Source organism: Simochromis diagramma, unplaced genomic scaffold, assembly GCF_900408965.1.
Source record: "Simochromis diagramma unplaced genomic scaffold, fSimDia1.1 OVJJ01000802.1, whole genome shotgun sequence".
NCBI classification, from domain to species: Eukaryota; Metazoa; Chordata; class Actinopteri; order Cichliformes; family Cichlidae; genus Simochromis; species Simochromis diagramma.
This window is the reverse complement of record NW_024387492.1, coordinates 11,527,416-11,540,095: the sequence shown is the minus strand read 5'-3', so window position 1 is coordinate 11,540,095 and position 12,680 is coordinate 11,527,416. Positions and strand designations below refer to the sequence as shown.

Sequence of the window (12,680 nt, the reverse complement as noted above, 5' to 3'; positions counted from 1 at the left end):
GAGCATCCCTGTGTGTGTGTGTGTGCGTGCTTCCTTTTTGTGTGTGTGTGAGTTGCGTAATGGAGACATGCTCTGGGTCTGCAAATGATTACAGCACAGCAAAACCGTCACAATGACGGAGGAGGAGATGCAAGGTTGGATGCCTCTGTTACCTTATCTGCTATTAGCCTTGAATGTAGCTGTTTTTTGCATTGAATATAATGTGCTGCTGTTATTTTAGGGATTTACAGAAAACAAACGTCGAATCATAGCATTTGGCACCGCGCCTTCCTCTAACATTCATTGTCACTTTGCTGTTTTGCATTTTCTTAGTGTTTCGGGGGATGCAGGTGCTGCAGCTCAGCTTCAGCAGGCATGCTCTGTGGTTTTTCCTGCTTTAATCAACCCTCTCGACAGGCTCGCTCCTGTCTTTACATTTGAACGTGGGGACTGCTTGCCTTGCTTCTTTTTTCCTACTTAATTTCTCATTGTCATGGATGTAGGAGCTGGAGAGCAGCGTGGAGGGCTGGACCGATGACCTTACTTCCTTATTCCTGCTGAGAGACTCTTTGGAGGGCGTGGTGAGTGCTGATGACATCACAGTTCTACAAGAACGCCTCCAGCTGCTACAGCGCCAGTGGGAGGAGGTCTGCCACCAGGTACATCCACGCAAACACACACATTGTTGTGTCTGCCATTTTTTTGTGTCTTTTTTTTAAGGACTTTGCGCCAGTCTGGTTTCTGTTTTTAAAATCCTATTAATTTCTATTTAATTCATCTTCCACCAGTTATATTCTTTCTCTTGATATGCTCACTTTTGATACTGCTTTTGTCACATATTCTCACTCTCACCCCTTCTCTTGTCCCTGTCTCCACCCGTGTCCCCTCAGCTTTCCCTGCGCAGGCAGCAGGTGAGCGAGAAGTTGAATGAGTGGGCTGTGTTCAATGAGAAGAATAAGGAACTGTGTGAGTGGCTCACACAGATGGAGAGCAAAGTCTCTCAGAATGGGGACATCAGTATCGATGAGATGATTGAAAAGCTGCGCAAGGTAATTTCAAAACAGTCTAATGCACTTGTAAAGAAACTACTAAAGAGTATGCTTTGATACAGAAGTATCGAGTACAGACAAATGAAAGAGTTGAGTCTGGCTTGTTTTGAAGTCTGAAAATGGCCAGTCTTGACTTACTAAAATACAGCTAAACTACAGCACTGAACCGCTGTAGTCCTCACTGTGTTAACCTCATGTATGTTTGCACACCAGGACTACCAGGAGGAGATCAGTGTCGCTCAGGAGAACAAGCAGCAGCTGCAGGTTATGGGTGAGCGTCTGGCCAGGGCCAGCCAAGACAGCAAGGCGACGGAAATCCAGCACAAACTCAACAAAGTCAGCGAGCGCTGGCAACACCTGCTGGATCTCATTGCAGCCAGGTGGGTGTACGAGACTTGAAAGGAAGGGTCCATGTCCAAACCACAAAGTTAAATAGTAAAGGTTTCCCAAGCTGTCTTAAAGTTTGAACAGTTTTCAGTGTCAGGACAATACCAGGACATTATGTTGAATTAAATGTTTTTTAATGCTGATAAGAAGCAGGCCGGATTTACTAAATGGGGCAAACTAGCATGTGAGTACAGTCCCTAAATAGCACCCATAGGTGTGGTTAGTTTTATTGGTGATTTATAGAAGTTGTGCTGTTGTCATTTCAATATCAATTGCAAAAAAATAAGACATGCTTTTTTTTTTTTAAATATCAGTGCAATTAGTAAATTGCAAAAGTGTTACAAATGTTAGTAAATCAGTTTGCATGATTTATATGTTCTCCTTCCTATATTTTGCCCCTAAAGAAAGGAAGTCCTAAAAATACATGCAACAGGATCAGTTCCCATTGCTTTCACTCAAGCTTGTTATGTGTTTTTGTGTAAATACCAAAAGTACAGTTTTTACGCCAAAACCCAGTTTAATGCTGTGGTAAATCTGGCCCCTAGTGGGAACAAGGAGGTACTAGTTGAACTGGAGCCTGTGGAGCCTGTGGGGAATTAATTTTCCCACAGTGCTGCTGAGGAATTTCCTTACCAGCATCAGTGGGGCATTCATTTAGTGAAGCTGAGAGAGAGGTCACATTCCTCATCACTCCTCCACTATGTTTCAGTGCTGATATGAAAGGTACTAAAAAATGCACGCTGAAACTAGAACTGTAAGCAACGTAGGATTAGTGAATTGAAAGTGACCTGGCCCAAACTTTGCCTCTAGCTGCCCCGGTCTGCTGTCTTCCGGCAGTTCCCCTCTGGGACTGTACTGGGGGAGGGAGGAAAAGGAGAACTCTTTCTAACCTCACACAGACAGCTGCAGACTCTTTGTTTCTTATATCCTTCCTTTGCTAAAACAAAACACGAAGAGTGACCTTGTTCCTCTCACAGACTGAGCAGAATGTGTTGTAAGTTAACATTTTCATAGTCTTTGGATTTTGTCTTTTCAGTGGAAGCCATGTTTTATTACTATTGTCCTATTGTCCATCGAGTTGCGTGTACAAGCGCAAAGTTTACAGTCCTTACTGCTGTTCACACTCCCTCTGTGTGTCTGATATTCCAGCACAGTCCAGCTCTGCAGCACATGCCTCTGACTATAAGTCTCTTTTTAGAAACAGCAGCACTTGTCACTCCACTCGCACTTGAGCACACACACACATATCTGTTGGAGCTTCTCTTTTTTTAACCTTGGAGAGCAACAGTTGATAAGTCACAGTTGTGCCACCCTGCCACTACCTGCTGGCCCTCCCACTCTGTGCACGCAGAGTTGAGAGAAAGTCCCATGTGCTGCTCAGAGACGAAACAGAGCGTTCGGACTGACACTTCCTAAGGTTAAGATTGTCTTTAGGAATCCCGCACCCCCATGGTTTTGGATTTGGGTACGGATAATATGGAAGGATGCTCGAGCGAGGAGGATTTGCTGGATTGCGACTGCGATGTCAGCAGGCAGGATGACCTTAAGAATTTATATTACAATTTATATTTTATATTTATATTTTTTTTTCAAAAATGTTGTTTTCTCTTGTAAATCATATGCATTATGTTGCATTTTTAACATACTCCTGCTACCGTTTGTAGAAGTGCATATAAATAATATTTTAATTAGGTCATTAGTGCCTAATATAGAGGTTTTTGTTGCCCCAAGTATTTTAGCTTCATGAGTGCACATCCGGTTTAATTTGTGCTAATAATATTTTTTAAGTCTTAGCTAGTTAGCTAGGCTAGGTATTTTTCAGGAGGAGGCTAAAAACAAAAAGACAGTTGTGTGTTGGTGTTCATGTGAGAGCAGCATCATTTGTTGGCTCACATCTGATCTGGCCCGAACGGAAGCAGTGAAGCTGTGCAAACACATACAAAAAGCAAGTTAAACAAATGTTTACCTATTTGAATTATTTGCAGTCTGTCATTGATGAGGATTACTTGTAAAGCTCTTCACTTTATTTCCCTGTGATGTAAAAAGTCAAGCTGTTTTATCCTATAGTATTTCAAGTGTGACGGTAGGTTTAAGAAGTGGAGATGTGGTGTGCAACTGATATCATGCAGCACCCCATGCAAAGCAAAATCCAGCTGCAGGTTGCATACCCCAGTGCAGCCAGTCGTGTAATAATGGACTTTATATGAGGTGGAGGAGACTTGCTAAATGCATCTATTTTTAGAACATTATGGGCCTCGGTATGTTTATGCAACAAAGAGCGGCCGCTCGTTCTTACTGCGTCCGTGGGGTGACATACAGACAGGGTTGCATTGCTTTGCAGGGTGAGGTGCTGAATGTTGCACTTGCTGAACAAAACTTGTAGTTGGATGCCACCTAATATACAGCACTAGATTGCAGGGGTCAGTGTTTGAAAATGTCTGGAACTTACAGATCCAAAATGGTCCCCAGCTGTCATATGGGCTTCGAATCTGCTCACATGTGAAATAACACTCGATTTAGTCTATTATGCTAAGGTTGGTTAGTTCCTTCTTTAAAGCCTGCTTGTGTAATTTACCACCATATCCCTTTATATTCTGTTTTTTTTAATTATTTATATTATATGCTGTCACCCACCTGAGCAAACCGTTAGATTTCCCTTATTTACAGTTTACAGTCGTACCAGTACTGACACTGACCTCTTCTCTGACTTTGTTCCAGGGTGAAGAAGCTGAGGGAAACCCTGGTGGCGGTACAGCAGTTGGATAAAAACATGAGCAGCCTTCGGTCATGGCTCGCTCACATTGAGACCGAGCTGTCCAAGCCCATCGTCTACGACACCTGTGATGACCAGGAGATTCAGAGGAAGCTCAGCCAACAGCAGGTGGGAACCAGACACACACGCGTAAATTTTACTAGGCTAATTTACTGATGTGTTCACGGGCCTTTTAGGTAATAAAAAAAAAAACAGAATAAAGAAAACAAGTGCTCATCCTTTGTTTGAATTTACAGAACTTGGCCAGCATGTGGTAGGCATTGGTCTTACAAACCTACAGTGCAATGCTCAGATGTATAAGCACCTTTGCAAACACATTGAAGCAGATATGTATAATGTGTGTCTTTTTCTGCAAAGACTTAATTATAGCAGGACCGTATGACTCAAAGCAAGTTGGTGGAAAATGACACAGAAGCACATGAGGAAATCAAAGCATGACTCTAGCTGTTTGTTTACGTTCAGTGCTCTGTAGGTGTCAATAGACTTCCTCCTGCCAAGACGCTTCTCTAAATCTGGTCTGGATCCTGGGACCCCACTAACCTCGTTCCTCTTCCAGAGACATACTTACCTTACACGTGGATTTACTGTAGTTTGCCAGGAGGGCTGATTCTTATCTGAATGAATTTATGGTGCCAGAGGAGCTTGCTTTCTCTCAGAAAACTTTATGAGATGGGTCCTGAAAATCAAGTAATTATTCTGAATGTTCTCCAGGAGCTGCAAAGGGACATAGAGAAACACAGCACAGGCGTGGCGTCGGTGTTGAACCTGTGCGAAGTCCTGCTGCACGACTGCGATGCCTGCTCGACTGAGACGGAGTGCGACTCCATCCAGCAGGCCACCAGAGGGCTGGACCGACGCTGGAGGAACATCTGCGCCATGTCCATGGAGAGGAGGCTCAAGTCAGTGCATCTTCTGCCTAATTTGCAACAAGATTCTGCACTGGTGTTGAAATTCAAACAAATCCTCAATCAGCTTCAGAATCATGACAATTTGCTGTCACCTCTGATACAAGTAATACAGTGACATATATTGATTTCAGAACATTTAGTGAGCTCGTTCAACCTCCCTCATACTGTAACTTGTTTCTCTGCAGGATTGAAGAAACTTGGAGGTTGTGGCAGAAGTTCCTGGATGATTACGGCAGGTTTGAGGATTGGCTCAAGACCTCAGAAAAAACAGCAGCCCTGCCTAATTCCTCTGGAGTTCTCTATACCGTCGCTAAAGAGGAGCTCAAGAAGTTTGAGGTTTGCATATTTAACATTTATTCCCACAACAAAGAGTAAAGGTCAGCCTCGGCTGCACAAGTTGCATGTGTTTATACAGTTAAAATACAGTGATAAATGTGAGAAGATCGAGACAGAAGTAAGAAGAGTGTCACATTGCAGAAACTCGTTTGCTCTGGTCTGCTCAGCTGCTGCTGTCTGTCACTGTGCACGTGCACATTCCTGCTAGCTGACTTGCCTGAGCCTTCGCCAACTGTCCTACTTGTGGCTGAACAGAGAATTTTTTAAGGATTTTGATTCAAAGTTTATTTTTGAATCAAATCTTTAGCCGACTGCAGCGACTTTCGCTTTTCAGAGTTGTTATTTTCGATATATCATCTGAACTTAAACCATATATAACCATTATAACCATCTGTAATCTTTGTGTATTTGTGTAGTGTAATATATATCCGTTTTCCTCTGGACTTATGTGTGTTGCAGGCTTTCCAGCGTCAGGTGCAGGAGTGCCTGACCCAGCTAGAGCTCATCAACAAGCAGTATCGTCGTCTGGCCCGGGAAAACCGCACAGACTCCTCCTGCCGTCTCAGGGAAATGGTGCACGATGGGAACAGGCGATGGGACAACCTGCAGAAGAGGGTGGCTGCAGTCATACGCAGGCTAAAGGTAGCTTTCTTTGAGGACAGTGAGGTTTTTGAAATCACCCTTGCCATTGAGCTTATTTCTTTTCTTTCTCTGGGCACTGGCTTTATTGAAAACAAATATCCAAAATCTGAAATCATAAAGCATGGCTGTTTGTCTGTCACAGCACTTCATCAGCCAGAGGGAGGAGTTTGAGACTGCACGTGACAGCATCCTGGTGTGGCTGACTGAGATGGACCTGCAGCTCACCAACATAGAGCACTTCTCCGAGTGTGACGTACAGGCCAAAATCAAACAGCTCAGGGTAAGACGATTTTTTGAGTGCATGGCAGCATACTATTGTCTTTTCTCTCTTGTTTGATGAAATCACAATACTTGAGAACTGCTTTTGACGTGTCTAGTTAATTTTGGGTAAATTTAAAAAAAAAAAAAACGTGTTTCTCAACAGGCGTTTCAGCAGGAGATCTACCTGAACACGGGGAAGATCGAGCTGGTGTTCAGGCAGGGGGATGCTCTGATTGAGAAGAGTGAACCTCTGGATGCAGCTGTCATCGAAGAGGAGCTGGAGGAGCTGCAAAGATACTGTCAGGAGGTCTTCGGACGAGTGGACAGATACTACAAGAAACTCACACGACTCCCTGTAAGTAAAAATAAGAAAGCTAGCCTGCCGAATTTCTGAATATCATCTAACGACAATATTTAGGAGCAGGTGAAGAATTTTCTACCCCACATGCAGAAAGCTTTCAGGGCAGATTTGAGTCAACGGGTACGCGGCAAACAGTCTGAATGAAAGTGCAAGCAGATGTGTTTTTATGAAGCAAATTCTGATTAATGTGAAAAACATGTCCTATTGAAATGTCAGAAATGAAGCATGAACTCTCATTGCAGTGGCAACTTCCTTTGTTTTTAGTTTTCTTGTATTTACAAGTTGCACTTCTGCTTATTTCCAGGACCTGAAGATGTTAAAATAAACACACCTTCACACTCCTGACATGGTGTAAACATGCCGGACAAAGACACTGAGCATGATTATTAGGATGTCAACATTTCAATACACATGCTCACCTACCTAGTCCTTAGAAACTGCACTCTGTCATGTTTTAGTTTGAAATTGCAACATTAACTATATCTCTTGTCTCGCCTGTCTCACTCAGCTTGCAGACGATGAGCTCGACGGTTCAGACAGAGAGCTGGACATGGAGGATGGAGGAGACCTCTCTGAAATGCAGTGGAGCGACTCCTCTTTGCCCCGGACATCAGCGCGTCCAGCCTCGGGCACCGTGGCTCTCGTCCGGGCCGACCGCTCAGGCAGAGACACCCCGGCCAGCGTGGACTCCATCCCGTTAGAGTGGGACCACGACTACGATCTGAGCAGAGACCTGGAGAGCCCCTCAGGACGAGGCAATGGGGAAAGAAGCCAAGGGCAAGAGGACGAGGATGAGTATATGAGGACGGCTGCCACAGCACTATCAGGTTGGTCTGATGGATGATTAGCTTGATTTAACATTTCCCAGAAATAAACAGTTTTGATGGACTTGCTTAAGTACATATATACACATATACATATAATAGGATAGGATAGGACTATAATAGAATAAATAGTTTAAAGTTTTGCAGTAACAGCATGGATGACATCACACATTTGCCCTGTCAGCAGAGGGGTGGATGTGAAAAATTAATAAAGATTCAATTATGTCAATTAAATTCAGTGTAATAAAAATAAATAAATATCTAGAAAGTACCATGTTTTTTTTTTTTATTTGTGACAGGGGACACAAAGGCAGTCTTAAATTAGTGCACAGCAGAGCAGCTTAACATGTGACATTTGTCTGCAGGCAAGAACACAACCTATAATATTTTTTATAAATAAGAAAAGCACAAAATGAGCTCACACGTAAACACTTGTCATTGGAATCACTACAAATTCATTGTTAAATAGTTAAAGACTTAATTCAATCGAAGACAGAGATCCCTCAGAGATCCCTCAGAGTCGTGTGTGCATTGTAAGTAGTGTCTGTTGTATGTCTCTTCCCAGATGTAGTTATCCCAGAGAGCCCAGAGGCCTATATAAAACTGACAGAGAAAACACTGAAATCATCCTCTGGTAGGAAACAGCACGAGTTAGAAGCGCATGCCGTCAACTAAATCACGCTTGGTTTTGTTTTTTAAACAGGCTGGATGTCCAACCATCTAGATAAATCTTTGTATAGCTGCATGCAGGCATGAGTTTTCACTCACTGTAATAACCACCGCATTTTTAGTATTGTGCGTCCACATTTGTGTCACATCTAATATCATAAAACTGAGCTCTTGTTTGCGATGGCTTGCCGGTATGTTGCGTTTCAGACTAATGCATGCCATTTCAGCCCCATTCAACACCACAAGCATGCTAATAAAGATTTGTGTTATTGAAACTTTTACTTCTCTGTTTATGTAGATCTGCTTGTGCTTTTTGTGCAGGTGAGCCAGGCCAGCTGGAGGTCAGTCTCAGGCAGCTGGACCAGGCTTTGGACGCAGGGCGGTATCACCTCCAGCAGAGAGAAGCCACTGCCAACCGGGTCAGCCCCGATGTGGACTCCACTTACATGGGCTACGTGAGTCTTCCTCGTGTTTGTTTGATGTCTTAAAGCAACATAAATGATGAATAGCAGCAGTAGTAGCTTCTTTCAGCTGCTCCCTTGTTTAAAGGGGGTCACAGCAGCAGATGGGTGTGCAGACTTTTGCACTGACACAAAGCCTCCCAGGGATTTGTGTTCCCTTCTGCTCTCAAAGCAGGGATCTTCTGCACATTAGGGAAATAGTTTAACCACTAGACTGACACAAACAATGAATGGTAAAAACTATAACATTGTCATATGAAGGTTTAGATCATACATTTGGATCTTAATGATAGATTAAATGCCCTAAAAAACCCAACTAAAGTCCAGTAGTGATGTAATAGTTAATCATGATCAGTGTTACTTTAGAATGGATTGCATCTTGCTACATGCAGGATTTTTATCCCTAATTCTCTTCTTATTCTTAAACAAAGGTTTTTAAAGCGTGATGTAAATGCAGTAAATGCCATGTGGCTCATGTTCTCCTCACAGATGCGTCTGATGGGAGAGTGTCGCAGCAGCATAGACGCAGTGAAGAGAGCAGAAGGAGAGCTGACCGAAGATGAGGATGAGATGCCGGGACTCACCAACCCTACCAACACAGACACACAGAGCGCCGGTCAGTAAACACAAACACACACATACACACTGCAGATACTGTGTGGGCTGTGGTTCCATCATTTGTTTTCCCTCCAGGTGTGATTGAGCGCTGGGAGCTGATCGAGGCTCAGTCTCTAAGTGAGAAGCACAAACACAAACAGAACCTGCAGCAGTGGCAGCAGCTGATCTCAGATCTGCAGACCTTGAGGGCTTGGCTCGGTCACTCGGAGGCTGAACTCAGCCAACTGCGAGGCCTCGATCTCAGCACTGACATACACACCATCCAGCAGAGAATCAAGAAGCTCAAGGTGGGTGCATGCAGAGTGAAGCGTTGCAGAAAGTCCAACAAATCTGTGGTTATTTAGTCACCTGTCAAACTTCCAGTGCAGTGTGCTGACATTTTCCTCCTTCCCCAAACACTCACATTTAGGTATTTCCACTAGTTTTCGATTACTAGAAAGCAGCATGTCACTATGCTATAAATACATCTTTCTCAGCTTCCTCTCTCTGATGCCTGGCTCATTGCTCCAGCACTCTATAATTAATCACCTCTCTTCCATACAGGAGCTGCAGAAGGGGATGGATGCTCACAAGTCAGAGGTCCTGTCCATCAACCTGAGCAGTGCTGACTTCCTCCAATCAGAGCCCGACTCTGAGGAGGCGTGGGAGCTGAGGGACAGGCTGAAGGAGATGAATTCGCGCTGGGACCGGCTCGGCGCCTCACTGGAGGACTGGAGGGAGGAGCTGCAGAGGGCACTGATGCAGTGCCAGGTATTAAAAGCACACACTAACTTTGGTAGCCCACTTTTAAGCTCCACAAATTTACAGCAGTAAAAATATCCGGTGCTGCAGTGGTTGAGCAGGGAGCCATGTGTCTTAGAGCCAACTGCAGGAGCCTGGGTTCAATTCTGACCCGCTGCCTGTTCTGCCAATCTCTTTTCACCTGGATGCCTATCGCTTCTTCAATGACCTATCCAACAAATTCAAGACTCCCCCCCCCCCCCATGACAATATGACACACATATATTAAATATATTAAAAAATATATAAATAAAATACCAATTATCTTGTTATTGAAAAGTCTTTTATTTCCTCCTTTTGCGAAACTGGGCATGAGAGACAGCCTTAACAAAAACAACTGATAAGACTGCACTTTGAATCACCTTGTTGTTGAATTGTGCTATACAAATAAATTTGCCTTGCCTTGCCTTTATATTTGTCAGGAGTTCCATGAGATGAGTCACGGTCTGCTGCTATGGTTGGAGAACATTGACCGCAGGAGGAACGAGGTGGTTCCCATCCCCCAAAAAGCAAATCGCGAAACGTTACGAGCTCATCATAAAACACTTATGGTATGTCTCTCTTAAAACCGCCTCTGTGTGTAGTAGACTAACCTGGTGTGAGTTTCATACGACTGTTTTACCTTTTTACACTGATCAGTGTTACTTCACAAAGTGGGCACATGTGACTCCGTGTCTTGGTCGATTTGTTCAGACTTGTAGCACCTTTCGTGCAGATGCCCCCAAATTTTTTATATAACACAGTCAGAGGAGACAGAAAACTAGAAGTTGTCTGATTTATTTAGAAATAACAAGCTGAAGGAGGCACAATAGGTCTTAATTTCTTCCTAATGTGTGGGTGACTCCTCTGTCTGCTTTATTGTTCTGCAGCAAATCAAGTGCGAGCTGCTGGACTCGCAGCAGAAGGTGTCGTCCCTTCAGGAGCTGTCAGCTCAGCTGCTGGTCAACATTAAACCTCAGAGTCTGGCCCAGACCTCAGAGCGGACCCAGGCTCAGGGCAACGAGTGTCTGGAGGCCCAGGAGAAGGTTCACGTGATCTGGAACAGGCTAAGGCTGCTCCAGAGGGAGGTCAACTCAGATCTGGAGGGGCTGGAGAGGAGACTGGGGGCCATGGATGCAGAGCAGGTCAGATATATATTATTGCAAATATGCCTTGTACTTGTGACATTTGGAATGACAATTAAGTTGAATTCTATTCTATGATACTGAGTGCTCATTAGTTCTTTAGTGGCATTAGTTTGTTGTAGATCTGAACATCAGAGCGAATGTTGTTGTTTTGGTGTGTTTTCAGGATTGCTCGCCGTTGCCTGTTAGCAGATCTGCAGCACCTGGTTCAGATGTGACCAGCCAGACCCGTAAACGATTGGTAATGTCTCTCTTCATAATGTCCAGAAGGGAGAGGGCTGAGCTCACATTACCTTCCACTTGTCTTTTTTGGGGTTTTTTTGCTCTGCTAACATGTTTGTGGAAGAAAATGTAGTTGACCCCTCCCATCTCCCTTTTTTTGAGATGTTTTTGCTGCCCCACATCATAATGATCTGCAAAAAAACTCACAAGAAAACCTGGCTTTTCGTTTCTGTAATTTTTAATTTATGTGCAAATACCTGAATATTAACTTTTATTGTAAATGACAGCTAAAACATTTAATCGTGTGAGGTTTTTTTTGGGCTTGACCTTTCTGGATTTAGTTTTGAGAAGCCAGATTTCTTGGTTCTAAAAGTCAATCACCGTCATTGATTACGCTGCTGCTCTTTGGTTATTGATGATGATTTCTCTAGCAATGTTATGGCTCTCTTTATGTTGTTTTTATTCTCATCTGAGGCTTTGTCTTTATTTGCCTTTGACTGAAACATTGTTTTCTTTCTTTTACCCCTCCCTGCTCATTATCTGGTTCAGCCCCGAGGCAAAAGTAGTCAGGCCCACCCAGGACACCCTGAGAGCAGCCCGCGCCACAGGTACCTCTCTCCTGGACTCTAGAAACTTGGGATGATGGTGGAACCAAACCTTTCCAACAAGCATGATTTTTATTAACTCAGTTAGGCACAATCACCTCGTCAAAGATTTGGCAGATTTATCATAGTATTTCGATTGCAGCGTTTGTGATCCGCTGCTTTGAGGTTTAAACCCGGCGTTCCATGATCTTCCCTTATTCTCGAGACCATGTTGTCGGCTCTTAAACGAGAGGGGAATCGCCTCCATCAGGCCGCTCCCCTTCTCCTTTAAATGTTTTTTTTTTCACTGCTTCTCTTTGCCCTGCTGCTTTTTGAATGGCATCATGAAGTATTGCCTTCACACATTTTGCTTCTTCTGACTTTGTAGTACGCTCCTCGCCCACTAGATGGCACTCTCTGAGCCCCACTGTCCCCACCTACCCACCCACACCCCAGCGGTCATGCCTTTAGCTCTGTTTTTCTTTTTTGTTTTCCTTCCTCTTTCATTCCCTTCATAGTTTTCCAACAGGATATGATGCATTAACTCCTGGTCTTCCTTCCACGTTAACTCCCATTTTCTCCTCCGTTTCCTTTCCAGACCTCTTTAAACCCACCCCCTTTACACCACATAGTCTCCTAAACTCCTGAACTAGTCTTCCCATGAGGGTTGTAGAGAAACTAAATGTGCTTTTTCCCCTCACA

General features: G+C 43.9%; 1 protein-coding gene across 6 annotated transcripts in view; it reads left to right on the top strand.

Annotated features, from left to right (window-relative positions):
* Window positions 1–12,680, top strand: part of syne1a (spectrin repeat containing, nuclear envelope 1a) — a 123,410-nt gene that overhangs the window by 108,324 nt on the left and 2,406 nt on the right. For 4 of the 6 annotated variants that reach the window (XM_040017770.1, XM_040017773.1, XM_040017772.1 and 1 more), the window contains 19 exons: window positions 483–638; window positions 870–1,028; window positions 1,242–1,408; window positions 4,134–4,296; window positions 4,900–5,087; window positions 5,282–5,432; window positions 5,892–6,074; window positions 6,217–6,354; window positions 6,499–6,690; window positions 7,205–7,523; window positions 8,086–8,154; window positions 8,511–8,644; window positions 9,140–9,266; window positions 9,344–9,555; window positions 9,812–10,018; window positions 10,471–10,599; window positions 10,918–11,172; window positions 11,339–11,413; window positions 11,944–12,002. In XM_040017770.1, coding sequence (XP_039873704.1) covers window positions 483–638; window positions 870–1,028; window positions 1,242–1,408; window positions 4,134–4,296; window positions 4,900–5,087; window positions 5,282–5,432; window positions 5,892–6,074; window positions 6,217–6,354; window positions 6,499–6,690; window positions 7,205–7,523; window positions 8,086–8,154; window positions 8,511–8,644; window positions 9,140–9,266; window positions 9,344–9,555; window positions 9,812–10,018; window positions 10,471–10,599; window positions 10,918–11,172; window positions 11,339–11,413; window positions 11,944–12,002 — 3,083 coding nt within the window. Of the gene's footprint in view, window positions 1–482; window positions 639–869; window positions 1,029–1,241; window positions 1,409–1,431; window positions 2,948–4,133; window positions 4,297–4,899; window positions 5,088–5,281; window positions 5,433–5,891; window positions 6,075–6,216; window positions 6,355–6,498; window positions 6,691–7,204; window positions 7,524–8,085; window positions 8,155–8,510; window positions 8,645–9,139; window positions 9,267–9,343; window positions 9,556–9,811; window positions 10,019–10,470; window positions 10,600–10,917; window positions 11,173–11,338; window positions 11,414–11,943; window positions 12,003–12,680 lie in introns of those variants that run through there. The other 2 variants (XM_040017771.1, XM_040017774.1) reach the window with 2 other exon arrangements.